At 46.9% G+C, this 27,965-nt stretch overlaps 2 protein-coding genes across 3 annotated transcripts; both read left to right on the top strand.

Annotated features, from left to right (window-relative positions):
• Positions 1–147: 147 nt before the first annotated feature.
• Positions 148–17,102, top strand: LOC135330455 (hypoxia up-regulated protein 1). The gene is made up of 25 exons (XM_064524114.1): positions 148–304; positions 463–554; positions 1,010–1,103; positions 2,392–2,470; positions 2,772–2,926; positions 3,024–3,100; positions 3,921–4,102; positions 4,786–4,901; positions 5,657–5,840; positions 6,297–6,431; positions 7,313–7,395; positions 7,495–7,627; positions 7,975–8,162; positions 8,445–8,583; positions 8,694–8,754; positions 9,562–9,644; positions 10,285–10,485; positions 10,944–11,143; positions 11,835–11,922; positions 12,504–12,626; positions 13,025–13,158; positions 13,713–13,797; positions 14,263–14,515; positions 15,355–15,432; positions 16,000–17,102. The coding sequence occupies exons 1-25, from the start codon at positions 213–215 to the stop codon at positions 16,065–16,067; spliced, it is 3,123 nt and encodes a 1,040-aa protein (XP_064380184.1). The 5' UTR covers positions 148–212; the 3' UTR covers positions 16,068–17,102.
• Positions 17,103–17,399: 297 nt separating this feature from the next.
• LOC112991640 (glucose-6-phosphate exchanger SLC37A4) lies at positions 17,400–27,873 on the top strand. Of its 2 annotated transcripts, XM_026114283.2 has the most exons (9): positions 17,405–17,683; positions 18,148–18,380; positions 19,861–20,104; positions 21,435–21,593; positions 21,945–22,030; positions 23,046–23,159; positions 24,682–24,747; positions 25,868–26,006; positions 27,575–27,873. In XM_026114283.2, the coding sequence occupies exons 1-9, from the start codon at positions 17,536–17,538 to the stop codon at positions 27,739–27,741; spliced, it is 1,356 nt and encodes a 451-aa protein (XP_025970068.2). In that variant the 5' UTR covers positions 17,405–17,535; the 3' UTR covers positions 27,742–27,873. The 2 variants fall into 2 exon arrangements, with proteins under 2 accessions (XP_025970069.2, XP_025970068.2); XM_026114284.2 differs by lacking the exon at positions 24,682–24,747 and having other exon boundaries at positions 17,400–17,683.
• Positions 27,874–27,965: the final 92 nt, after the last annotated feature.

Raw genomic sequence — 27,965 nt, 5'->3', positions numbered from 1 at the left:
GCGCCCACGTGCGCACGTGTGTACGTCAGCACGTGGGTACGTCGGCACGCACGCTTACGCCCCCCGTTGCCCCGCCCCGGCGCTGCCGGCGGCGCTGGCCAATGGCGCCGGGGCTCCCGTGGTGCCCGCTTCCGGCTCCCGCGACGTGGCCCAATGGGGGCGCGCGGGCCGCCCCGATTGGCGCGCGGCGCCCGGCGCTGGCGGCCGCGCCAATGAGCTCGTGCCGCGTCCGGGCCGGGGGTTGCGTGAGGCGCCGGGCCGCTGCCGCAGCACCTGCCGGCGGCGCCGGGCAGCGCGGGCGGAGGTGAGCGCGGAGGCCGCGGGACGGGCGGCGCGACGGGGCTGGGGCCGGTCGGTGTGCGGGGCCGGTCGGCGTGCGGGGCTGGGCCGCGGGGCCGGCAGGCCGGTGTGCCGGGCCGGGCCCGCGGCGGGCGGGCGGGCCGTGACGGTGTGCCGTTGCAGCGGGAGGCGGGCCGCGGCGGCGACGAGGATGGCGCAGGTGCCCCGGTGGACGCTGGCTTGGCTGCTGCTGGCCTGCTGCCTGCGGGAAACAGGTACGTGCGGCCGGGGCTGGGGCGGGCGGGCGGCCCGCGGTGCCCCCGCAGTGCTGGGCCCGGCAGCGCGCCGGTCCCCCCCCCCCCCCCGGTCGTTGCTGGGGCACGGCCGTGGGCTGTCGCGCCGAACAGGCGTGGGGGGCCGCGACTCCCGCGGAGGTTTTTGTTCTCCTCGCCTCAGCAGAACCGGAGCGGGGACGGAGCCGCAGCAGGCCCCTAGCGGGGGAGCCCCCCGGCGGCGTCCTCGGGGGAGCCTCGGCACCGCGAGCAGCTGGGGGCGCCGTCCCCTGGGCTTGGGGCGGCCGGGGTCCCGCTCGGTGTTTCCGTAGCGTCCTGAGGAACCGTTCCCTTGCCTCGCTCCCTCCCTTTCCCGAGGGCGCCTGTCTGCGGGGAAAGGGCTGCTCTCCTGGAGAGCCGCTGTGTTGATTCGCGTCTCTCTTCCTCACGTGTCGCAGAGTCTCTGGCTGTGATGTCGGTGGATATGGGCAGCGAATCGATGAAGATAGCCATTGTGAAACCTGGTGTGCCGATGGAGATCGTCTTAAACAAGTAAACAGAAACTGTCCTTAGATATATCTGTGCGTTGGGATTCAGTGGTGGGAGGATGAAACGTGGTGGGCTGATGCTCACCTGTGTTTATGGGTGTCTTATTCTGTCTTATTCATTAGAGTTTGAAGTGTCCTTGCAAATGCTCTGAGTTAATGAGTGGCAGCAATGGAGAGTTTTAACGCTGTTTGTGTGTTATAAGCAGAATAACCACGCTATCTAAGTTAGGACTGTGTGATTTTAGTACGTACCAAGGCAGCAATTCAGCTTTTACCTTACCTTAGGGGGTGTTCTGTTGCACTTTGGGGGTTTTATATAGACTTCAAAGTCTATATAATTAAGAATATGATCTAAATGTAAAAGAATGTAATATCATGTTTCTACATATACAGATAAGAAGCCTGATTTTCGGTTCTTCATGAGGGAGTGGATAGACTATTTTGTTTTACTGCAGCTGTCCAGAACCCATAGTCATTTGTGGAGCAAATAAAACTCTTCTTTCATTTTGCTTCCCCAGCCAATCCCTGGGACACTGCATTGAAAAAAATCGCTGTTGGGAGAGGATGTACTGTCAGGAACATCCTCATTTTCCGGGAGTCTAGGCTCTGACAGATAATAAACAGATCTTTCACCCAGCTCCCTGAGACTTGGCAGTCATTAATAGAAAGAGGGAACTGTCTCACTTTGCTCACTAGGGGAGGAGGAAAAAAAAATAAAGCAGATCTTGTCTGATTATGAAGCAGCACTTTCCAGAATATTGTTTGCGAGTTTGCCTTATTCGTAGCAAGCTTTTTTGGTTTTTTGTTTTTTGTAGCCTTATGTTAGAGGATTGATAGCGTGTTATCGGGCATTCAGAAGTGGATAGTATGCTGAAGCATTTCTGAGCTTCGTGGGCAACTTGAAGCCATTTAGTAGTTCCCATAGCGAAATAGTCATCCCAGTGTTTTAATGCTTGGTTTGGATCAGGAATGAGTCCCCTCTGGTAGGTTCCCTAGTGCTGTTGGAAAAACAAGTAATTTGCCCACAGTAGCGATTGTTAATTTGAAGGGAGGCTGTCCGTGTTTCAGTGAAGCGTGTTACTTGCCCTTGTCGTGAGGAACACCAGCAGGCGTGAAAGCTCTGAAGGGAGAGGCAGCCCTTCAGGTTCATGGAGGCTGATCTTCCTCTCAGCGGGTAGTATCTGAGCATCTTCCTTTAGTCCCTCAGAATTGAAAACGCTCCCCATCCGCACTAGGAACTCTGTATTGATGGCCACCTGTATCAGCTGTTTTATCCCTCTCTTCCTACGTAGGGAGTCACGAAGGAAAACTCCTGTGGCTGTTTCCTTGAAAGAAAATGAGCGTCTCTTTGGTGATAGCGCACTAGGAATGGTAAGAGCTCTTGTTACTCAGTATGCTAAATGCAATTCCTGTGCACAGATTGTATTTTTCCTCTGTTGGGTCCTTCATGATAGGCATCTGAGTTAAGAAGTTTTGTTTTTCATCTTCTGCTTCTTTTTTGTCTTAATCCACGTGGTGTTTTACTGGCTTTCTGTATCGGCTCTTTGTGTACCAGTCTCACCTTCTGAACTCCCACAGCAAGAGCTGTTCAATGTGTGGAATGAGAGAAGCTTGTCTGACGGCAGCAGAGCTGAAGAAATCTAGTTGGGTGACTTGCTTTTTCTTTCTGTAGTCAATAAGGAGCCCCAAGGTGGCATTCAGATACTTTCAGGATCTGCTGGGTAAGCACACTGATAACCCCCAAGTGGCACTGTACCGATCACGATTCCCAGAACACGAACTGGTGAAGGATGAGAGGAGACAGACCGTTGTCTTCAAGCTATCCCAGTAAGTGATTTCATCTAGGTTCCTTATGGGTGGGACTTTTGCTACTGGACTTCTGTAGCTGACTCCTGTAACTTTCTTTCCTGTTTGTTTCTTGCAGAACGATGCAATATTCTGCAGAGGAGATGCTGGGAATGGTCTTGAACTATTCACGTAGTCTGGCTGAAGAATTTGCAGGTGGGGAAGATTTAAGTGTTTCTTACAGTATCTGTGCATGTGTGTGTTTGTGTATCTGTTAAAGGATTTGAATGTAGACAGGAGGAATCTGAAAAGCCACTGAACTTTACAGATAAGATTTTGGGTTTCTTGAGCTTTAGCTCATAAGCAGGACTTAGCAACTATCAAGTCGTCGTCTGTGTCTCATATGATGAGAATTTGGGGTCTTAATCCTGTTGCTTGTGGACAGGCTGGATCCCACCCGCTGTTGCACTGAAGAACCCTTACCGGCAGTCTCTGGAGAAAGAATAAGATGTTCTCTCCTTCCTACACTGTGACTAGAGCTGAGGCATATTGGTAGCTTACGTGTAGGGAGAGGTGGAAATTGCTCTGTTCATGTCCATGTTGTAACTGGTCTAGATGAAGACTTACTGCTAAGGTTGAGCTACAATAAAAGAGCAAAAAGTATTGTTCACTTAGTAATACCAGAGTCAGTCCAAAGACTTTTTAGTCTGGAGAGTAAACTTCATCCATTGATAGAGTAAGGTTCCACAAAGATCATATTTGCTGGAGGCATCCCAAAGTGTCTGAGAGTAATCTCAGCACACAAAAGAGGTGTCAGTAGCCTCGCTGCTTTGTGAGAATCTGCAAAGTCTGTTTGGTTTCAACAGGAGACAAACAAATCCATCTTCAGGGATCCTGGCATCCAGTGATGCTGCTTCAGGACTGATTCATGTAGGGGTTTTTATCCTGGAGTCTCTGGCTTTGCTACCGTCAATCTATTATGAGTCTCTGTGCATGGCTGAGCTGATGAAAAACATATTCCCTTCAACTCTTTCAGAGCAGCCCATCAAGGATGCCGTGATCACTGTTCCTGCCTACTTCAACCAGGCCGAGAGGAGGGCGGTTCTGCACGCTGCTCACATGGCTGACTTGAAAGTTCTGCAGCTGATCAACGACAACACTGCCGTAGCATTGAACTATGGAGTTTTTAGGAGGAAAGACATCAACGCCACCGCACAGGTATGCGCAGTCGGGAGATGCAGAGAATCCTATGTGTGTGCGTGCTGTTGGGGAGAAAGTGCTGCAGGTAAACTCAGAAGGACTTAACTGTAAGGAAGTGGACTTTGCTAATTATGTCTCCTTTGTTTTTGTATGTGCATGCATCAGCAAGATGAAGAGATAAAACCCTATTTGAATACCGTGGGAGAGCCACAGTGTGGAAGGGAATAGCTAATTTCTGAAATGCTTCTGTGGCTGAAAGCTTCTAGAGAGAAGGGCAGATGGCTGGGATTTAGGATTTCCAGTTCACATTATGTAAACCTGTGTTTCTTCCTTGCTTGTTTGCTGGGGGAGGGGGCGGGGGAGAGAAACATTAGTCATCTTGTAAGGAATCGACTCCGAAATACTTGATTTTTTTTTTTTTCTTTCCCCCGAGGTTTAAGAAACTTTTAAAGAGCAAAGTGTTGTTTCCTGCTCTGTAGGATGGGTGAAAAAGGTTTTCTTGTCTCCTTGTATCAAGTCTGATGGTGAACATCTTTATTTTGATCGAAACCTGAGTCCTGCTGCTCTGTCATACCATATAAAGCCAATTCAGTGAGCAGATAGTCTTGGCCTGTATCGAGTTTGGAAAGCCCCAGATTCGTTTTTTGTTCCCGGGGGTTATCCAGGCATTTCTGCTTTACTGTCTCAACTTCTCTTTTCAGACTATCATGTTTTACGACATGGGAGCAGGAAGCACCGTTTGTACTATTGTTACGTATCAGACGGTGAAAACTAAGGACTCGGGAACCCAACCTCAACTGCAGATCCAGGGCGTTGGGTAAGGATTCATCATGAGTTTCACAAAATCCACAGGTATCAGGAAAGAAACCACTTGTTTCACAGTCTCTATTAAATGCAGACTTTTGCAACAAGACATAAACGTGGTAACTCAGATAACAGAGTGGGAAGCATTGAGTGGAAAGGCTCAAGTTACTAATAATTCTGGTATCGCTGTCCGGTGCAGAAGGTAACTGAGAAGTTACAGGAGGCTGGAGGAGGGGCTAGCCAGTATGCTTATTCTCTTTTAGGCTTGGGGTTTTTTTAGTACCCTAAGCCATTTTGGTATAATTCTATTTCATTTAATCTTGTAAAGTGTGGTTTGTTGGTTTGAAATAGTGGAATATGAATGAAAATACAGTGCAGTTATGTGTTACCAGTTACGGAGAGGTGTGCTGTGCATATCTATCCCAGCAATTTTAACTCTAAAGCATTTATACTACTATTTTTTTAAAAATTCCTGGGACCTGAGACAGTTATCCTTCAGCTTCTCAGCTGTTTGATATGCTTAGCAATCGGGCCTTTATCACACGCATTTTGAAGTTGCACGTTTAAAAACTATTGTCATGGTGACTCTATCTCTTCTTGGTTCATGCAATGTTATTTTTGGAGCAGCTGTTGTTCTTTTGTAATCATTCACAGCTGGTGGCACTGCAGCTACTTTTGACTGCTTTCTGCTCTGCATATTTGTAAAATAATAGATGAGGTTTATTTTCAACTTGTTTTAGCTTATTATTTCTTCTTTCTTTTGCTCAGGTTTGATCGCACTCTTGGAGGTTTAGAGATGGAACTCCGGCTCCGGGATTATTTGGCAAAACTCTTCAATGATCAGCATCCTTCAAAAGATGTCCGAAAGAATCCCCGGGCCATGGCCAAACTACTGAAGGAGGCCAACCGTCTGAAAACCGTCCTGAGTGCCAATGCTGACCACGTGGCACAGGTCTGACAATCTGCTGCGGGGTTTCCGGCTTCTTTGGGGCTGAGGGCGGGGTGGGATAAGGACAAGTATGTAGGAGCGCTATCCCTCTGCAGTGTCAGTATGCTAAAAAGCATTGCTTCCGCTGTTCGGAGATGCTGGTGTTTGGATTTCCTCTAAATTTTTGTCTGCATAGTAGCATTAGTGATTTAAACGGGTGAATTGGATGAGAGTTAGTCATGTTAAATTTGGTCACTAAACTTTCATGGGGTCTGAGAGAAGCTTGTCTGTTATATCCAGAGCCCTATGTCTTCTGCTCCTCTCACCACCTTAGCAATGCTAGGGTTCAGAGGGAGTGCAGTCAGGCCCTAGGTGCATTAACAGAGCCGGAACTCTCCCGTACCCCAGGCAAGTCAGGCAGACGTGTTGCTTGGAGAACGCTCCATGAATAATGTTGTGGTGGCTGTTTTTCCCTGCCAGATTGAGGGACTACTGGATGACATTGACTTCAAGGCCAAGGTCTCAAGGCAAGAGTTTGAGGATCTGTGCTCTGACTTGTTCCAGCGAGTCCCAGGACCTGTGCAGCAGGCTTTGAGCAGCGCTGGGATGAACCTGGTAGGTTTACGAATGCATTAAGAAGCCTGATGTTTCCATGTATGGAGCTGCTGTCACATCATGATCAGAGCATCAGTGATTGTCTTATCTGACACGGTATCAGCACTGCTGAGATGTACAGACGCCTGCCGCTGTAATAGAGTGCAATGTTGGCCCTGCAAAGAAGTTACTTGCTGTAGTGTCAAACGGGAATCTGTCATGGTTCTCTGCGGTAACCACCAGAAACAAAGGAGCTGGATGAGGGGGTTGTTCCTGTTACAGAATCTCTGCTCTTGGGTTGGAGGTTTTTAACACTGGTGTCTCCTTTTTGTCTTGGATGCTGGTTCTGGTTTCTGTTTCGAAGTTCTATCTCAAACTGCCTGGAGACAGAATTACTGCTGTTCAGGCTTCTGCCTTGAGCACTCCCTTCAGAAGCCCTGTTGCTGACTACAGTTGAACCCAAATGTGATGCAGCCCTTTGGAGAGACTCATCGCATTCTTAAATGCTCGCATTTCAAGGTGCCAGGATATTCCTGAGCATCTTTTGACTCTGATATTTAATGCAAGACACTGAATCACCTCTTAGAGTCCATGTTTTCTTTTTTTTCTGGTCTGGCTTGCTGTCTGAGTCATTGGCTGCTCTGACGTAAACTGTAGTCTGCTCAACTATTTCTCAATAAAGTCCTGTATTTCAGGTCGCACTGAGCAGCAGCTGTATCATCCCTGTTTGTTAGGCTTGATTCCAGGTTTTTGACCCTGACATCGGGACTGCAAGATGTAGCATGGTTATTCTCAAAGTGCCACATCAGTATGTGGTGACTGGGGAAAGAGCATAAGGAAGCCCTGAACTTAGCTTTCCAAAATTGCTTTCTCAAGACAAGGTGACTGTTTCCAATCCCTAGGGTGGAATTGACCAGGTGATTCTAGTTGGCGGTGCCACACGGGTCCCCAAAGTGCAGGAGGTTTTGCTGAAAGCTGTGGGCAAGTGAGTATGTGAGGCCCCCTTCTAGTCTGTCTCCTATTGACAAATTATTGTTCATGCCAGTGGCTGCAAGGCTTACATCTCTTGCTTTTCACTTCATAGAGAAGAACTGGGCAAGAATATCAATGCAGATGAGGCTGCTGCTATGGGTGCAGTCTACCAGGCAGCTGCTCTAAGCAAAGCCTTTAAGGTGAAGCCTTTTGTTGTTCGGGATGCGGCTGTGTTTCCTATCCAGGTAACTCTTTGCTTGCTTTCTCTTGGGCAAGGTATGGGTAAACTGGGCTGTTCTGGGAGGAAACATTCCAGGTAAACGTTTGTATTTTTGGAGGGAGTAAGGAAGCTATGGAGATCTTTCTGCCAATCTAATAAAACGGAAGAAAGTTTTCAGTACAATAGAAGTGCTATATCTAACAGGTCCTTAGATGACCGTAGGAGTTTAGACGTATCTGTTGAGAAATACTTACCTGTCCTCCAACTTCCCACATGAGATACAGCAGCCAAGTGGTGCGGAACCCTCTGACAGGGTACTGTGGAGGAAGAGGTTTGTGCTCCTCTGACTCTTACTTTACTTGCGTGATGCAGGTGGAGTTCACTCGTGAAGTTGAGGAGGAGGACAAGTCCAAGAGTCTGAAGCATAACAAGAGGATTTTGTTCCAGCGCATGGCACCCTATCCACAGCGCAAAGTTATCACCTTCAACCGCTACACGGACGACTTTGAGTTCTATGTCAACTACGGAGATCTGTCTTTCCTGAACCAGGATAACATGCGGTGGGTTGGGACAAGCCTCTGAACAAACAGCTCAGTGACAGTGCAACGTGCCTAGCTGGAAAAGTCCATAGGCAGGCAGGCCTGTGTATCCGGCTAGCAGCCGGTACATATTTGCAGATCTGTTCTCCAACTTGTTTGTGCTTTAGCAATCCAAAAGTGCTGGTGACTTGCTTTGTGCAGTTGTCCAGCACTGCAGACATCAACGTGAGAAGCGGTTAGCTGCTCTGCAGCATCGTTGTTTTAAAAGTTTTCTCTTTCTGCTTTTGTCTTTTGTATCATCAGGATTTTTGGATCTCTGAATCTGACTACTGTGAGGCTAAAGGGAGTTGGGGACAGTTTCAAGAAGCACTCAGATTATGAGTCCAGAGGCATCAAAGCTCACTTTAACATGGATGAGAGCGGCGTACTAAGTCTTGACCGGGTAAGATCCTGTTGTGATGCTTGTCAGCTTGTTTACTTTCCCAGTTCTGTCACTGTCTGTGTTAGTGGTGGTCCCTGCTTATATCTTAACTCCTTGTTTATCTCTCCAAGGTGGAATCTGTGTTTGAGACCTTGGTGGAAGACAAGCTGGAAGAGGAATCAACACTGACAAGTAAATGCAGAACTTTGATATTCGTACTGACTGTTTTGTGTTAACTGCAGGAGCTGGGATAACTACAAGCATCCCATTTCTTTGAGCAGAGCGAGAATCATGTACTGGGTGGAGGCGGGGAGAGGAGGTGGGGAAATGGGCGGTTAACTGTAGCCTCTGATTATGTTTACAGCTCCAAAATACCTAAAAGCCCTTTGCAAGTGGCTGCTGGGTGCTGCCAGGAGCTCTGTCTGAGATGTCATACACTCCTAAGGTGACTACGGCATGCATTGCGACTTGAAAAATAAGAGTTGTTTCTTCCTTGTTCAGCTAGAGCTGCTCATTTCAGGAGGACTGTCCTGAAGGAAAGTCCTACATCCGTAGCCCTGCAGCATTCTCCCTTCTGGCTGTCTGGGTTGTGATGCCGCTGATCTGTGCTTTGCATTGTCCAGGTTCTAAAGCAAGAGCAAAGATTTCTCTATAGAAAGGGAAGTGGAAATCTGCATATACGGAGATGAAGAGGTGCAGGGGTGGCTAATGCAGTCATAGGTTGAAGCTTGAAGTTTTTTTAATTGAAGTCATAAATTCCAGGTCATATTCTTACAGAGATGGGGGTTCCACTCTGTGTGCGTGTGTATATGCAAAAGACACAAGGTGAAGTCAGGGGAAGGGTGAGTTTCTGCAGTATACATAGCTAACCTGTTAGGGAACTCCTTGGTGGTTACTGCGTTTGTGAAGGGAAGAACTGAGAGCTGAAGATGGCCTTCCTCCTCCTTGTGCACAGGTCTGCTTTGATGATGATCTGGAATTTTTGTTTCTCTTCAACAGAACTTGGAAACACCATCTCAAGCCTGTTTGGGGGGGGTGGCCCTACCCCGGAGGCTGGAGAGAACCTGACAGACTCGGTTCAGGTGAGATTGCAGGGTGCTGGCCCTGATGATTAAGGGGGGGAACCCCTGGGCCTTGCTTTGGCTGTTAGGGGGGCAGTGGTTCCTGTGAGCAGAATTAATGGTGTCTAGCAGGTTGTCAGAATTCTAAATATGTATTTTTCAAAAAGTGCCGTATTCTTCTGAGTTTCATGTGACACATATTTAAAGAAACCTGTGGCCTTTTGCTGGCAAATCCAGCAGTGGGTGGACTGGCATTATGGGCTGGACTTGTTTCTGGTGAAATCTCTTCTTCCTATATTAGGACAATTACTGTATGGACAGGCTTCTAGCTGTATGTTGTTAATGCAGATGTTAGCAGGCTCCTTGCTTCCTGGGCCATGTAGGCACAGCTGCTGTTGTGCTGGCAGGAGTGATTTGCTTCCCTTTCAGTGAGAGGAATGCTCCTTGTCATGGAGTCATGTCCTACACTGGAGTGGTTCTTAGTTAATATCCTAACTCTAGCCCACCTAGCATGCTCCCTCACTAATGGCCGTAGTTACTGTGAGCACTGAATTTCGTGCATGCAACTTTGCACAGAATATCTGTTTGGTGAAGCACTTGCATGGAATTTCTATGTAAAAACAGTGTTTTCGTTCCCCCTTTACTTACCTGTGATGACCAGGAAGAAGAGGAGAACCTAGCAGAAAGTGCTAAAGAAGAGCAGGGGGAGAAACAAGACCAGAAAAGCAGTGCAGAAGATGCTGATGAAGAGCAGGGAGAGGAGAAACAGCAGTCACCACCACCAGGTCAAGACGAAACAGAAGCTGCTCCTCCAAAAGCAGAGTCACAGAAGAAGGAAGAAGGAGAGAAATCAGAATCTGAGGTAAACAGCAGATTGAAGGAGCGCAACTGTGGCTTTGGTGCTTGAAGGGGTATGTCTGGAAGAAATAAAATTCCTATCATCTTCCAGTGCTTAGGGTTCAGGAAAACTTTTCTCTGTCAATGCCCTGTCTTGGAAAGAGGTGCTTAGTTTGGTTTCAGTTGCAAGAAACAAGTCTCTTTTCTCTGCAAGCTTTTTCATCTTTTCCTTTATTCTTTTTCGAGAATAGGGTTGGTAAGTATCCTGTTTGCATACAGATTTCCACACTGTTCCTATGGAAGTGTCTTCATGGATGCTCCCAGTCTTGTCCTGCAGACTTGGCTGAGTTTTGTTCTTGGCTCCCTAGGTATTCTTGGGTAAAAGGTCCTTTGAATTCAGCTGCATGAGAAACGTTTTTCAGACTATTTGGAAGGTGATGCAAATCTGTGCCTTTACCTGAAAATGTATTTTGTCTGTTACAGGATCCCAAAGAGAGTAGAGAATCTACAAAAGAGGAAGAACTGTCCAAAAGTTCTAGTGATGGCACAGCTACCAAAACAGAGGAAGAGAAGAAGATCAAAGCACCCAAGAAGCAGAAGCTTGCGCATGAGATCACCATGGAACTGGATGTAAACGATGTGCTTGATCTGTTGGAGGATGAACTGAAAAGCTCAGTGAAAAAGTACGTTTGAAACTGGTGTGCTAATGTAAAGCACTGGATGAAGGGAGTGAATTGCTGTGGGATTAGAGGAAGCAATGGTTTCAAAATATGCTTCTTATTGAGCTCAATTTCCTATGCAAAAATGACATTATTCGTACTCCTTAAGCAGATTTGTACAGAGTAAAACACACCTGCTTTGATTCCTGCTGCCTGTACTGACCTTTCTTAGATTAGCTCCCTGCCCTTGGCAGCTATTTAAAGTGAACCGGGGGAAAACGTCTCTGAGGCAGATGCTGGCAACTCTGAATTGTTGTGGCACGTGTGTCTGCATTCTGAGACTGCAGCAGTTAGGCTAGAGTTCACGCTCAGTCTACCGCAGCTCTCGGTGGAAGAAGAGGCAACAGCTGGAGGAACATGATGCAAATAGTAACATTCGTCATAGTGCTACTGAGTTTCTTGAACCAAAAAGTGTTTCTGGCTTTAAACAGTTAAGCTCTTGTGAGTGTCATGGCGTTAAAACTAGAGTTCTCTACTGTCTCTTTCACTTGATTTAAGTCTGTTTCCCACGTCACCTCCCCGGCCTAGAGATGGACTAATGAAGGAATGATGATCACTCACAAAGTGCCACTATCCTCAGAAACTGATATGTATAATGCTGTAATCATCTAAAGGCACTGATTACCTTTTGTTTTCTGCTCTGTTCACATGTTAGACTCCAAGATTTGACAGTCAGAGATCTAGAGAAACAGGAAAGAGAAAAATCGGCCAACAGCTTGGAGTCGTTCATCTTTGAGACCCAGGTAAGAGAGGGATATAAAGAAATAAGATCTCCTGGAAAGCAGGTAGAAGTGGCTTGTGTACTTTGGCTGATCTGGATGCAGGGGAATTGTGTTTGGGCTGGGGTAGGGGAAGGCTGCTTTGAAGAGCCCGGTTCTTGTCTTTCAGTCACTTTTTCTACTAATGTTAGGCTTACTCAAGCCTGTGTGGAGTAGGGAGGTTTCCTCAAGATAGACTGAACACTTTCTTTTTGGTTGTCTAACAAGTTAAACTTCAGGTTTCCTATGTACTTTACGTACAGTTGCCTGTGAGTTTTGAAATACGCTCTGGCTGGAAAGAAGTTACAGCTGCTCAAAGGCTGTTGCAGAGAAAGGGGCAGTTAATGTTAAGTGTGTGTGAAATTATGGTTGTTGCAGCTTTGCCATCATATACCATGTAATGGTAAAGCAAGAGCTTAGATTTGGGAGGTTAATTTAGAATCTCCTGGTCAGTGTGTAGAGCACCCCAAGAGTCCACAGCACAGCCCACCTGCAGATGGGTGACCTGGTTGTTTATGCTTCCGTAGTCAGTGGTATTTAAAGGGAGGTTACTTTGTTCTTTTCAGGACAAGCTTTACCAAGAGGAATATCAGCTTGTCTCGACGGAGGAGCAGAGAGAAGAAATCTCCAGAAAGCTTAGCGAAGCTTCCAATTGGATGGAGGAGGAGGGCTATGCAGCTACAACTAAGGTACTGTTGTGTGTAGTCAAGTCTGCTATCACTGTAGGCACCTCCCTGTAGGATGACAGAGCCGTGATCCATTTTCAGTCCTTTATAATCTGGTTCTTGAAAACTCCTTGCCTCCTCAGTGCATTATGCACTCAGTATAATAAGACCTCGTTCTTCCAGTCACACGTGCATGCGTGGTCCTGAATAGCTTTGGCAGAAACCTGTTGATTCTACATAAAGCTTTTAGTTATGTGCTTTTAGTTATGTGACTCTTGCTTTACTATTTGGAAATAGTACCTTTGATAGAAAACTACAAAAACTTGCAGTTTTGACTTCTGGGGCTTACAATGTTACCATGGGGGAAGAGGTTAGGCACTGGGTAAACTAATTTCCTTTTTTCTCCTCTCCCCCATTTGCAGGAGCTGAAAGACAAGCTTTCAGAGCTGAAAAAGCTTTGTAGGAACCTCTTCTTCCGTGTGGAGGAAAGGAGAAAGTGGCCAGAACGCCTGGCTGCTCTGGACAGTCTGCTCAACCACTCAAGCATCTTTCTCAAGTAAGAACAGGTTGTTAGGAAAAAGCATTGTGTGGCTGATCGCATAAGAGATGCCAGCAGAACTTTGACCAGCCAGTTCAAGTGGAATGTGGTCTGAAAGTTCTAGTGCTCTCAAGGCAAGGAGGCCAAAACTGTTTCTTAGTGATTGGTTCTACAGCATGCATCAAGAGAAGCATGCAAATCCTGTTTAAGCTGGAAGAACAGGAAGTGTCCAGTGCTCTGCATGCTGTTTCCAGGCAGATCTATCCCTCTTGACTTTTTTTTTTTTTTTTTTTTTTTTTTTTTTTTAATCTTGCCTGTTTTCCTGCCCTTGCGATAGCCGCATTTGCTGGCTCTGTATTTCATTCTTAGCATCCAGAGATTGATTTAGGCCTCTTCATCTTTGTTTTCTGCATATGTAAGAGGTGCAAGTGTAAAACGCAGTGATTGGTAATTGGTGTGCAGTGATTATTTATTTTTATTACTGGAATTGAAAACACTAATTGTTGCCTACTTGTGGTCTGTTTGGTTACGCAAAAAAACTTTGTTGTTGTTGTTGTTTTATTATCTTTCAGGGGAGCCCAAATGATTCCAGAGTCTGACCAGATATTCACAGAAGTGGAACTGAGTACGCTGGAAAAAGCAATCAATGAAACAACGGTAATGAAGAGTTGATTGATTGTTGGGGGTGCTGTTTGAGTTGTGCTTCCTGTCCCAAGTAATAGGTGTACTTTCACTCAAGGTCAGGGAATAGAACATGCACATCTTGTTTCCATACCTCTAGCAAACCTTTTTTGTGTTTCAGTGTTTTCTAATCCCCAGCTTGACCCCAGACTGCTTTGGGGAAATAACGATTTTTGTGTTGCATGTGGACAGCTGTCTCCAGGAGGAACGCTGTAGCCCAGTAATCTGGTTGCATACAGTTTTAAAAGTAGCTGGTGTTTTTCTGTTGTTTCTTTTTGTCCTATGCCTGGGATATCTAAGAAGCTGGAAGAAATGCAGCAGGGAACAGTGTTACCCTGAGTAAATTAGGAGGCCTAGGAACCGTGATTTCAAGATACTGCGATGTACTGTGGTTTGTAGAACCAAGAAGTTTCAAAAAAGCACCTCTTCCCCCCACCCCAGGTGTGGAAAAATGAGACGGTGGCTGAACAGAACAAGCTCTCTCCTGCTGAGAAACCTGTCCTCCTGTCCAAGGATATAGAGCTCAAGATCGCAGCCCTGGACAGGGAAGTGCAGTACCTTCTGAATAAGGCCAAGTTTGCAAAACCCAAACCCAGGAAGGAGAAGAACACCACAAAACCTGATTCAGGCAAGAATGCTACAGCAACGTCTGAGAGCGAGAACACTATCCCTCCCACGGAGGGGAAACACACAGGTAAGGAAGGGAGTGGGCAGCATTGCCTTACTAACTTGTAATTACCATGTGTAGCACACATCTCTGCCTTGAGTAAAAGGAGGCTGAATAAGTGGACAGTAGCTAATTTAAGGATGAACTGATGCTCCTGCTGGTTGTTAAAGGCAGCAGAGAAAATCTAGGCAATGTTCCGCCTGCCCCCTTCTTCTCTCTCCTTGTGTCCTTGTTAGTTTAGTTCCTTGTTATGAAAAGAAAGGGTTTATAAACTTCCTAGGAGGGTTAATATCTGTCTCTTTGGCTAGCTGCCTTATAAGCAAGAGTAGCCATTAGTTACATTCCTGGATGTCCAGAACAGGTATGGAAGGTTAGGTCCTATATTAAGGAATAGATTGAACTGTTGATGAGAATGGTTTGTAGCTTAGGTGGGCCCTGGAAAAAATCTCTTGGGACATGAAGAACTTGACTTTCAGTTTTCCGGACTTTTAAGATCTTCAGATTCTGAGTGACCTGTTTCTCTTAAATCCAGACTGCTGTTTATCAGCAGACTTCCCAGCCTGTTCCTTGGGCCTGAATAGGAGATTCTGCTTGTTACAGCTCTGAAGGTGACTTAGCTGCACAATCAGCAGGTTGTCCAGGGCTTCTAGGGACGTAAAGCCTGGCAGTGAGAAATCGGGAGCAGGTCTGTGATGTTCCTCTGAGTGCCCTACAGAGATCCACTGTGAGACTGAATTAGTATTGTCCTGCTGAGGCACCTTAGTTGGTTCTTTGCAGACCTTACTGTTAGTCACATGCCCTGCACCTCATTTCCTGAACACTTGTGTGTTTGTTTTGTTTTGTTTTGTTTTTTGCCTTAAACATAGATAAACCTGAGGATATCAGTCCAGCCAAGGAACCTCCTACAGCTGAGAAAGTAGATGATGAGCCTGGATCAGACTCAGGTGGGTGCATGCTTGGCTAACAGCCTGGTGCTTGATAGCTATGAGTGCAGGCTGTCCATGTGTGTGTGTTTCTGTCCTTTTAGACATAGGAGGCGGTTAATGTGGCAGAACCTCTGACTGCTGAGTAGTCGGAAATTCTGCAAAGAGAAAAATGAAAGTTTGGTTCCTTGCTGTTCCTAACTTTTTGTTCTGCTCAGTGCAGGGTTGTAATGTACCACTGCCTCCTGCCTCATCAGCTGCTTTGTGCCTCCATCAGTCCAGTTATAGCCCAGTCCCTTAGCTTAAGCCCATCTTTGTTGAAGTGATACATGCTGCTTGGCACTTAAGGGGCTCGTGTGCATGTTTCTCTGCCAGTCCTGTATTGAAGACAGCAATGTTCAGCAGGTGGAGGGCAGTACTATCTCTAACTCTGCAGAGCTGAATACCAGTCCCTAAAGCATTCCCATGATGTATGTACCACAGACTGAGAATTTAGCGGAAGATCTAACGAATGTCAGTCACGTTTAACGCTACTTTGTGTGCTGTCAAACTATTACAGTTTATAACTTTGTTCATTTCATTACACAGGGTCACAAAAAGAGAAGAAAACAGAAGCCGGAGGAAATGGAGGAAGCAGGAAAAATGATGAGTTATAACACCCCTGAAATCCCACTAGTGTCAACATCTATTTATTTGAGGGTTATTTTCTTGTTTTTTATAATGGACCTGGCTAGTTACGATGTAAAAGGCACACAACAAACAGTCTGACAACAAAATGCAATAGAGATGTACATTTTTTTTTTTCTGGGGATTTCGCCGCTACTAACTTAGTGAATTGTTTTTTATTTCTCTGTTCTTATGTGTTTGAAGGTGACTGTGCTCACCAACAGTTGTCTCTGTTTCAGTACAGTCTTACTGAAGTCACCAAAGTGACTTTTTTGTAGAGGAAAACAGTGAAAGAAATGTTGTAAGCCTTAGGAGGTAACTTGGAACGCACAGTCTGTGCCACACCTCATCTGGTGAAGATAAAAGGGATTAATCCAGAAACGTGTTGCTAAGAGGGTGTTGTCTTTGCATATGAGGCCCTAACCTAAAGAAATGGTGCGATTTCAGCTGAGGGGAAGTGTATGCTCATTTGGGTGCCTGGGAAGGCGGAACGGATTTGGGGAGGCAGATGCTCCATGTTCAAAGATAAGAATGTGTCTATTTTCCATAGACTGTTGTTAAAGCCATCTCTATCCATGCTCTGTAGCAGAGTCTGAAAACGGTGAATTGAGACTTAACCAAACGATTCAGCTTACTGTTTACTATAGAATAAAAGCTCAAAGTTTGCAAAGTTGAATGGTAAGGAGACTGGAAGAAGAAATACGTTAGTGCATCTTTCTCTAGCTGGAACAACAAACAATAATGGACCATAGAGGCGGCACAGGGTTAAGGTAAAAACAAAACTGGCAAATGTAATACAGCTGTCCTCCTTCTGCGGTATCTTGTGTACTCAGACTGGCTTCATTGTGCAACTTCATGTCCTTGGCTGTGGTCTCCTAACTCCTCGGGAATGTTCATGCTGCTAAAGTACACGAGTGGGGTCTCTGACTGACTTACGCAGACACTTGTGAATGTGCACCCGATGTTGTTCTCCATTGGCCTATTCAACCAAAAATAAAAACTACCCTTCCTGACGGTCTCTTAAACAGGCTTTTTCTCGTGTTTTGGAGGGGAAAGAGGAAAAGTTTACTGAACTTTCTTCTGTGTTCCGGTTCAGACCTTGTCTCCGGTGGTTGTGCCAGGATTGTGTGTTCTTAGCGGTGTTAGGTGGATCTGTTGAAGCGCGATTTCCCTGTGCAGCTTTGAGGGGTGCGGGGTCTGTGGAGGTGGAAGCTGTCGGCGGCAGGGGACGCCTGTGCCCGGGGCTCCAGCGCTCGGGAGGCCGCCGGACGGGCTGCCGTGAAGCAGGGACGGGCCGCTGAGGGCGGGCGGTGAGGAGGCTCCTCCCGCGCGGGCCGCCAGCTTCCTGCCGGCGCCCGGTGCCGCCGCGGCCGCGCACGGGGCTGCTCCGCGCCACGCCGGCAGGTGCCGCCGCCGCGGGCTGCGCTGCGCTGCGCTGCGCTGGGGCCCGGCGGCGCCATGGCGGGCGGCGGCTACGGCTGCTACCGGGCGGCGATCTTCGGCGCCATGTTCGGCGGGTACACGCTCTACTACTTCAACCGCAAGACCTTCTCCTTCGTCATGCCCGCCGTCATGGCCGAGGTGCCGCTGGGCAAGGACGAGCTGGGTGAGTCCCGGGGCTCCCGGGTGACAGCCGTCCCGCAGGCGAGCGGCGAGGGAAACCGCGTTGAAACCAGCCGGCACGGTGCAGGCCTCGGGCTCGAAACCGGTCGGTCGCGTGCTTGTTTGGGTCGGCGTGTGTGGCCGCGCAGAGAGCGGCAGCGCTGGCGCCCCAGAGGGCGAGGGGAGCCCTGGCCGGCCGGCGCGGCTGCTGCTGCTGCTGCTGCTCCCCCGTAAAGGCCAGTGCCCGCGTCCGCAAGCAGCGGGCCGCCAGCTCGCAGGCTGCTGAAGCTGCCTGTCGCCTGCAGCAGCTGCATCAGAAAAGCCCCGAAAGCTTTCACTAATAAATAACAATCCTTATAGCTGCTTCGTGCAGATACCAGATCTGCAGATTGTAGCACCGCCTCTGCTAGGACACGTTTATCTTGCTGCTTTTAACTGTGTTCCTGATGCGTCTCTGCCCTGCTGCAGGTCTCATCACCAGCAGCCAGTCCGCGGCTTACACCATCAGCAAATTTATCAGCGGCGTCCTGTCCGATCAGATGAGTGCCCGCTGGCTCTTCTCCTCCGGCCTGCTGATGGTGGGCTTGGTCAACGTGGCCTTCTCCTGGAGCTCCACCGTGACGGCCTTCGCGGGGCTGTGGTTCCTGAACGGGCTGGCGCAGGGGCTGGGGTGGCCGCCCTGTGCGAAGGTGCTGCGAAAAGTAAGTACGTGCTGGAAGCGCGGTGGGGGCTTACTGCGGCTCTTGCTCTGAGCTCTCCCAGCGGCAGGTCTGTACGCAGAGCCTTGCGGGAATGCTTGCCCTGAGGCCAGAGGAATTCACAGCTATTCCTGCCTCCTCCGAGCTGGGGAGGTCTGAAACACCAGCCGTGCTTTCTTCTGCCTCGGAATGAGATTCCGTGCACCAGACCCTGTTTATCCTAGCAATGAATCAAAGAGCACATCAGTGCCTGCATCTGCGTGCCTTGATTCTAGCTCGGTTTGGTGACTGGTGTCTCCTGGGAGTAGGCCTTCTCAGTTAGGAGAAGCATCAGGTGTTGGAGTCCAGTCTTTTAAGCAGGAAGATGGAGGTCTCCTAGTCGCTTTGCTGTTGTAGTTGTCCAGTGCTGGCAAAGGGAGTATTCAGTTCGCGCTCTCCCTGAGCGCAGGAGTTACAAATTGCAGCCTATTCAGACAGGATACCAAGTAAAACGTGGAACAGCATGAGATGAGCTTCTAAGCTGTAGGTGTTTGGGTGTTGAGACAATCTAAATAGCACAGACCGATTTCTGCTTTGTGACCTCAGGGAAGGAGTTCACCTGTGTACAGCTAGATCTCGGCACTTCCAGATCCCACCAGGAGCACCCAGACAGCTTGTGCTTAGCATAAAGCAAGCGATCCAATGGAAAAGTCTGTGTACCCTCCACACCAGCCTGGCGGGAGTTCCCTTGTGATAAAATAATGTGATATTCTTGACTGACTGCAAAACGTGGGAGGATGTAAAATCCAAGAGTGCAGGAAAGGGGGAGATAAGCAGCTGTATTGCTCTTCCATGAGGCATCTAACCCTACAAGTCAGAGGGGAGTCAGCAAAAAAAGACTTTCTGAGATGATTTTGTACACCTAAAGGAAGTTTATGGATAACGGAAACGATACGTACGGTGTTTACTGAAAATATTCAAGGGCATAGTTCTGAGTTGCATTAGCCCTCTGATATTTTCCTGTCAGCAATGACAACCCAAATGGTCCTGGCTCGGAATACACATTGCAATAAAGAGCTGATCGTGCCTGATGCTTCATGCAACAGTGAGTCCTAAAGTTACGCTGTGACTCTCTGCTTATCCACTATGGTATGGTGCCAGCAAACGTTTCCAGGAGGAAACCGTTCCTAGCAAGTGAGTACGCAGAACTGTGCACTCTTAGATTTGCCTCTCCCGTCCCGTGTCTCGGTTTCATCATCTGTAAATGGAAATTATTTGGAGTTGGCTCATAGTATGAACACTTGTTAAGCTCATATGATTGATACTCATGTAATGTTTGGAGTTTCCTGCAAGAATAAGTAGAGTCTCACTTTACTTTTTATCTAGTTTTGTAGATCTGTGTCTGAACTGCCCAGAACCCTCAGCATGGGCCTTTACTGAGGATTTTCAGGTGCCACATCAAATTCTTCGCAGACCTCATGCCCTTTTTCTTGTTGTTGCACAGTGGTTTGAGCCGTCCCAGTTTGGGACTTGGTGGGCAATCCTGTCTACAAGCATGAACTTGGCTGGGGGCTTAGGCCCCATTGTTGCTGCTGTCGTGGCTCTGAAGTACGATTGGCGTACGACTTTGTCCTTCTCTGGCTTCATCTGCGTGGTTGTCTCTTTTATTTGCCTTGTCCTGATAAAAAATGAGCCGTCGGATGTTGGGCTACCCAACATTGAACAAGGAACCAAGAAAGGGAAGAAAGGTGAGCACTGGGCTTCGTTGTAAATGGGGCACCCGTACGAGGAGGTGCCGTGCCTCCTGTCTGTATTGTGGTACAGATGTGTCACTCTCGGTGTACTGAGATCTGAGTCCTTTCCACTTCCTGAAAGCGCTCTCAGCAGGATGTGTGCAAGTGGTTGTTCTCAGCAGCTTTCTTTTGGTAACAGCTGAGCTGTCGCATTTAAGGAGAAATCATATATTCAGACTCCAGCGTAATCTGGTGGCAAAGGGCTGGTGCGCTGGCTTGTGAGACTGTCACGCTGCGAAGTGCAGCAGAGGAAGAGGCTGACTTCCACCCAGTACTGTTCTTTGGTCTGCCACTGACCACGTGTGCATCATGAAGATGCTTGTAGCCACCTGTTTTGTCTCCCCGTCTGTATAATGTCTTCATTTTAATAGTTCCCTGTTTTGGGGGGGGTTCTGTTTGTTTAGATTGTGAGCTGAGGTCTCCATGGGGATACTGGGGAGAGGGAAAAATGCAGCGGCAGGAAATGGTTCCTCAGGCGTGACTTGCCTCTCTTCTGCGTTGCTAGAGCACAGGCAGTTCTCCCCACACCCCGCTGCGGGTTTTGTTGACCCCTGGCTTGCGGTGGACTCTGCTCAGTGTTTTTTTGTCCTAACCTAGAACACGTAGTTAGTAAATGTTTGTTCAGCCCACTGAACGTGATGCTGCTTTGAAAGCAAAACAGGTAGAGGAGAGTTGCAACACGGGTTTGCTGTAGGATTTTAAAGGCTAATGGAAGCTCATCACATCTTCTATACTGTCCAGTGATACCTGTGCTACTAAACGTGACCTCTTAGTATAAGAAACCAACATTGTTCTCCCAGAGTGGTTTTTTGGGGGGCAGGATAGCTTTTTAGATGTTTCTGCAAGACTGATGTAAAATCGAGGTAATACTTGAAAGTCAGCATCTTTGCTTGGATATATGTGCTTTCTCTCACAGGCTGAGCTAAAAAGAGGAAAAAAAAGGTGGAACAAAATCTAGAGAAGTAGGTCATTTTTCTGACAGTCTTTGTCAATGGTTCATTGCCAGCCGTGATGCAGAAAATTACTGGGAGTAGCATATGGATTGTTCCTCTGAACTCACTGGTGAACATGAAATAAATTGACAGAAAAGTTTCTGAAATCACAGCAAACCCAGGACTAGGGGAAGGTAAAGCCATCCATTATCAGCAGCTAGGAATATCTCCTCCTGTTAGGATGTCCTTGTGCACGAACTGTGCTTGCAGATCTTTCCGTGCTGCCACCGCGTTGGGGGGGTTCTGTGGCTGTGTCCGAGCAATCGTAACGCTCCTGCTGATCTTCCTTGCAGGGTCCTCCGAGGACAATAGCACTCTGACAGAGCTGCTGCTCTCACCATACCTCTGGGTGCTCTCAACAGGCTACTTGGTTGTTTTTGGAGTGAAAACATGCTGTACAGACTGGGGACAGCTCTTCCTCATCCAGGAGAGGGGACAGTCTGTGCTTGTGGGTAAGATGCAAAGCTGCATTTTTAAGCTTTGTGGCTGCAGTTCTGGGGATGTTGCAGAACTTGACTGGTACAGTAAGAGGACATGGGTACCTCTATCTGAGTGACTTGTTCGCCTGCCTTCTGCCTGTCTGCTTAGATACGTGCAGGCGTTGAAATAATTCACTAATGAAGCTGCTGCGTATGCCTGTCCTGGGACAGTGCGTCTCCTGAGCTGCCAACTGGCAAAGAGCAAACCAAAGTCAGCATCCAGTTCTTAGAACAGCAGAGGCAGCGTCAGTCTGAAAACATAAAACGTATCGGATTGTTGTGACCAAACCTGACGGCCTGTTCTTTGCTTCATCTGCTTTCCAGGTAGTTCCTACATGAGTGCCTTGGAGATTGGAGGTCTGGTGGGCAGCATTGCTGCTGGGTACCTTTCTGACAGAGCAGTAGCAAGAGTAAGTAATCTGGAGCCTCAGATGCGCTGGGCAGGTACAAAGCATCAATTTGAACTGCTTCAAGAAATTTTACATTGGTTTTTGGCTTCCCTTGTGAGCACTTAAAGATGATTTTTTTTTCCTCTCTAATACCCGCAACAGTAGCGAAGCAGAATGCTCCCCTCGTGAGCTGCTTTTTGGTGCTCTGGAGATTCAGGATACCCAGAAGGGAGTAGATAGGGAGTTGCTGCCTCATGCAAGAAAATAGCTATTCGCAGTATCATGTTTCTTTCTTCTGTCTTCCCAAGCTCTTCTTGGGGTTGCAGTTCTGCATGTAAACCACCCTGCTTTGAAACTAGACTTTTGGAAATCAGACTGTTCTTAACTGACCATCTCTTTCCCTCCAGCCAGAGGTGGGTTGGAAGGGACATGACCCGGCTCAGCAGTTTAACTAAGGTGCTCAGCTATGCTCAGTCTTTGGTGGTGTTGCCACTGCGTGATACAGTTGAGAGGAACAGAGCTGTACCCACTTCTGCTGTGTGCACCCAAACAACTGTTAAATACTCCAGAGGTTTTGAGAAATAGGCACTCCAGTGTTAGGGGTCATGACATGACTCTGTGATGGGAGATTTAAGACATTTGATCCCTTTGATTTTCTGACTTTAATGTGGTCTAGAGATTTCTCTGTTGGAAGAGATCTGGTTGTTGACAGCTCTCTTCTGGCTGAAAAAAACCATTGAAATCCAGTGGTTGGATCTGAAGTCAGATTCAAGATAGAAATAAGGCACAGTTTATAACAGAGAAGTATCACTAATCGCTGCAAGAGCTTCCTTTTAACACAGTGGATTCCTGACTGCAGGCAGTCCTTAAACCAAGGTCAGAAGTCTTGCTAAAGATGTGCTTTTGTTGCACCATCTTTGTTTCTGACAGGGCTGCGTCTGCATGGACAGCTTTGCATATATGAATGTGCATAAATATGCATATAAATTGGTAGGAGCCCTTTCAGTTTCTAACCATTTTTCTTCCTGCCCTACAGGTAGGTCTGTCAAACTACGGGAATCCTCGGCACGCGCTGCTGCTTTCCATGATGGCAGGAATGTGCGTTTCAATGTATCTGTTCCGGGTCACGGTCACAGGCGACTCTCCCAAGGTAATCCACGCACAAGCGTCTGAAGCCTGTGTGCTGGCACTGCCAGGTCTTCCTGTACCTGTGGGGTGTCGACATGGGAGAGGGTTGCTGCTTTGTGGCTTCAGGGAAACTGCAGAGAAATGGTAGAATGGCAAGGTGAGCTTGTTGGGGTTTTTTAATCGAAAGGCTGATAATATGCTTATTACCAGTCAGCATAGAAAGGGCAGCTCCCCTCTTTCAAAGAGTTTGATCTAACTATTAAGAAAGCATTCTTGAGTGTTAATTTTAATGATAGGGAGTTTTGGAGGCTCACCTTTACTTTATAAACCTTTTTGTACATGGGTTTATAGCATTCCAAGATATCCTGCCAGATAAATTTGTAATCTGGATTATAGTTAATGAAACTTTCTTGTAATCTTGCCTCTGAATCATCTAGTCAGAACCTGTGAATAGGGAACCTTTCTGCAGCTGAAGAACTTAAAACTGCATTGCTGGCTTGAACTCTAACCAATGTTATAAGTTCCTCCAAAAGTAACTTAAAGTTGTACACTTTCCTCACTGCCTTGTCCTTTAATTATTTCAGTTCTGTATTTTCAATAATATTTTCCCTTCTGCCTTGTAAAACAGTCTCACAAAAAGAGGAGAATGTTTGTATAGAGGATAAAGGAGGAGAGGAACAAGCTAGTGTTCTCAAGTGTGTGTGGGATATTAAAAATGTAAAAATCCGTTTTGGTGGTGAGCAGCTTTGGGCAGTTTTTGTCGCTGTCATGACGTTACGCTATGACAAGATCTGCCTCTGCAGGGGAAGGTAGGATATCTTTGCTAAGACTGCTGGTCAGCGGGCTGTTCAAATTTGACATTGGTTAGAGCTTTTGATAAACACTGCTTTGAAGCTTCACTAGAGAAAAGCATGAGAGCTGACTAGAGTCTGAAGCCAGCCTAGAAACAGGATGCTGGTTATTAATAATAAATATGTTTACATATTGGAATAGCTCTCTGACAGATTTAGTGATTTGCCATCACTTGTGGCTTTAAAGCAAGCCAGCTGTCTTTCCAAAACATATGCTAGCTCAAACAGTAGTTCTGGGTGTGCAGTGCAGGAATTGGCTTTGTGGAAGGATGGAAGAGCAGGACATGTCTCCGTAGGGGGAACTGCGGGAACAGTCACCCTGATGCAAAAGCTGTGCAGAGAACAGGATCAGTTACATTTCAACTTTAAAGTCAAACGTCAAGAAATGGTGTGTTTGGATTCTGACTATTTGTAAGCGATAACGTCTTCATTAGGCAGAAGTTGTAGGGCTGGCTCTTTAATGGTGAGGGATTTTGTAATAGGAAGCGTGGCTGTTTTCTTCACCCTCCCCCAGAACAATAGGTTTGCGCTTCCTTTGTTTGCACTACAGAGAAGTGGGTTAACTTTGTCTGCGGTAGACTGCTGTTGCTGTCGGTTACGGGCTGTGGTATAGACATGCTTCTGTCCGTCATTCCCTAATGATTGCTAACCAAATAAAATTTCTCTTCTTCTTTTTCCTCTTTTCTTCTTCAGGAAAATAACATCTGGACTGTAGCCTTGCAACCTCTAGCTGATCTCACAGGCCTAAAAGAAAATGAGGTTTCTGCCTTGCATTTCTTTGTCCCTCTGCCTGTTTCTGCTTTCACTGACATGTCCTTTTCCTATCCTGGAAGGTTCGTTAGCACTACAGAACTTGTAACCAGGGCATTGAGAAGATTACTATAAGTCTTGTTAAAGAAACCTCTTCTTAAATTCATTTTATGAAACTAGCTGAACTTTAAAAAGTCTGAATTTAAAACTTGTAACTTTCTGTGTAAAAAGTTTTGAGGATGTTTGTTCATCAGGTAAAATGTAGCCAGTTAAAGGGCCTTGTACATGAGGCTCAAGACTGGAAGCTGGGAGGACTCCTCCTGTTCCTGCAGCAGTCTTCCTGCTTAATTTTGGCAAGCTCCTTCCTCCCTCTTCATCTCTATTTCTCATCTGGAAAATGAGATGCTATTTACTCCCTCCTTGGCATTTCGAAGTGATGTTTCTTATTCATAAAGCATGTTGTAATCTCTAGATGTCAAGTTATTCATCCTTTGTCCTTTCACAAGTGTTTGAAACATTCTGAGCCGGGTAATTTTCTTAGAGTGTAAGCTAACAGTGAAGTTCAAACTGTGTTTTTAGTAACAAAGCAGCTATCAGATCGTGGCTTCTCACATATAAAGATGTCTTGATCAGTAGCTTTTGTCTGAAATGAGAATGGCTTTTAGTCAGTTGCCTCCAGAACCATTTTTAAAAGTGATTGATTCACAGCTCTCTTTTGTCATTTCGCAAGCTCATTGCCCATCTCTCTTCCAAGTTCTGGTCCTTTTTTGCAAAACAGTGCATGTTGCATGTAAACAGTATAGAGGTCAGAACTGTAGGAGAGAGGAGAGCTTGTGCTGGCTAATGAGATGGCGTGTTGGAGATGTCGCTGGGCTTGCATGTACCTGGCAGTGGGGTCTGTCACAGATGTTAGCTCTTCTTTCTGCAGGCCAGGGAGTTGGCATCAGCTAGAAAATGTCCAGAATTTTTTCATGTACTGTGCATGGCATTTAAGACTTTATTCTACATAAAAAACCTTTGTGAAACCGTAAGTTAGAGCTATACAGGAAAAATACGTAGGTACAATTATGACTGACGGTAGTAAGATGCAAAGATCCCATTTCTGATCTTGCCTTACTTGTTTTGGCAGCTGTGGATACTGACTCTCGGAGCTGTGTTTGGGTTTTCTTCGTATGGACCCATCGCCCTTTTTGGGGTTATAGCCAATGAAAGTGCCCCCCCCAACCTGTGCGGTACCTCCCATGCCATCGTGGCTCTCATGGCCAATGGTGAGTAACACCCATTTCCTTTTCCCCAAAACAAACAAAACCCATGTTTCTTCTTGATGAAGTATGGTCTGGCCCCCAAGGGATTCCTGGGAAGTCATCTAACAGGGACAGATAATGGAGGTGGAAGCAATAGCTACTGCTCTGCAGTTAGCTGTGCATGCGCCTTAAAGGTGATGGATTCAGGACCTCCCTAACACCACATCTGGTGCTTACTGATTCATTCTGCAACCCACAAAGAAGGGTTCTAGGCTGCACTTGGTGCTTCTTATCTGCAGGAGGCTTTGAAAACTGTAGATATACACACAGATTCGAAAGGATTGAAGTACAAAAGGACAGATCCTTTCACGGTTGTTCCCCTAGCCTGCAGCTCAGGAGGTAGGATTTAAATCATGGACTGTTGTGAGGATATAACTGGACAGGAGGAACCCTGTCATCATGGTTACTGTACTCAGCCATTGCTGGATAGCTAGAGGGATCTGTGGCCTGACCCAACAGAGATGGATTTTACCCTTAACAGGGTGGCTGTATGGACGTGTGCCAGACTGCCTCATGTGTTTCCCTTGTGTAGCCTTTTGAGACTTCACTCGGAAAGGCTTTTAAGAAACTTGCTCCCTGCTATTGTTAGCTGAATTCTTTTCAGTGCATTTGAGTAGGTGGATTCTTACAAGCTAAAACACATGCAATTACCTTTTTCTATCTTAAACTCACGATTTGGAGGCCATTTCCAATGCTCGGCTAAACAGATGTGACCTACATTTATAGTTAGGAGTTGGCCCAATTTTGTTTGAATCCGGACATGCAAAGCAGTTCAGAGGGTGTCCTTGCCCTAAAGCCCCATTACCCAGTGTGACCGAGGTTATTCCCAAGCAGCAAGGTGCCAAAGCTTGGAGCCAGCCCTCGAGCTCTGCCTGGGTCGGATTTTGCCTGTATCCACATGCCCTTCCTGCTGCAGGTGACTTTTTCTGCTTTGGACCCATTAGCACTAAACCTCAGTCTTGGGCTTCCCCAAATGCAAGGTCTGCAAAGTGCTGCTCAGTGATGTGTGCTGGATCTAATGTTTCTTATAGCAAGAGCCCTGTACCTAACAGACTATAGAGAACATCTGATAGAGCTGGGTGCCACTGGAGATGTCCAGGATAGGGTGACCTAGCCCGCTCAGCTGCGCTAACCTACATGCAGCCTGTAAAATATATGTGTATATATAGGTGCGTGTGTAAAACAGTGCAGAAACATGGGACATGGTTTTCCTGTAAACTAACAGGAACCAGTTTTTACCACATGGCTTTCCTGCAGCCAGGAAAAGGGGTGGCCACTGACTGCTTGTTTATGTGTTCTGAAAGACCAGTCTACTCAAAGCAAAGTTCAGGCATTAGTCACTACATCCGCTGCCCTGGGAGCTTCAGAAATATTCCCTGATATACCTTACACTTTTTTGTCTAGTACTTTAAATTCAGATGAGGCCTGAGGAATTTTTATAAATGCAGAAATGGGTCAAATACCAGTATTAGCAAATGAAATTGAGAAGTTCAAGTGTTACTACTGTTTTTTTTTTTCTTTCTTTCTTACAGTTGGGGGTTTTCTGGCTGGACTACCATTCAGTACCATTGCCAAGCACTACAGCTGGGCCACAGCCTTCTGGGTAGCTGAAATCACCTGTATTGGTAGCACAGTGGCCTTCTTCCTATTGCGGAACATCCGCACCAAGATGGGTCGGATTCCCAAGAAGGCTGACTGAAGATAAGCTGCTTGGTGAAAAAGATGCCCCTACACTGACGTGAATGATGCACTACTTTTTTTTTTTTTATTAACTGGCCTAGGAGTGTGTTACCTATTGCTGCAACCTAGATAAAAATGTCTCAATTTCTCATTCGCTGTCATGTGCCTGAAGGCACAAAGTTCCTGGTATCGATCACTCTTTTCCTAGAAATGTGATAATTCGGCTAGTTTACATTTGCAGAT

The sequence above is a fragment of the Dromaius novaehollandiae genome, chromosome 21, assembly GCF_036370855.1.
Source record: "Dromaius novaehollandiae isolate bDroNov1 chromosome 21, bDroNov1.hap1, whole genome shotgun sequence".
Classification (NCBI taxonomy): Eukaryota; Metazoa; Chordata; class Aves; order Casuariiformes; family Dromaiidae; genus Dromaius; species Dromaius novaehollandiae.
This window is presented reverse-complemented; position numbering and strand designations above follow the sequence as displayed.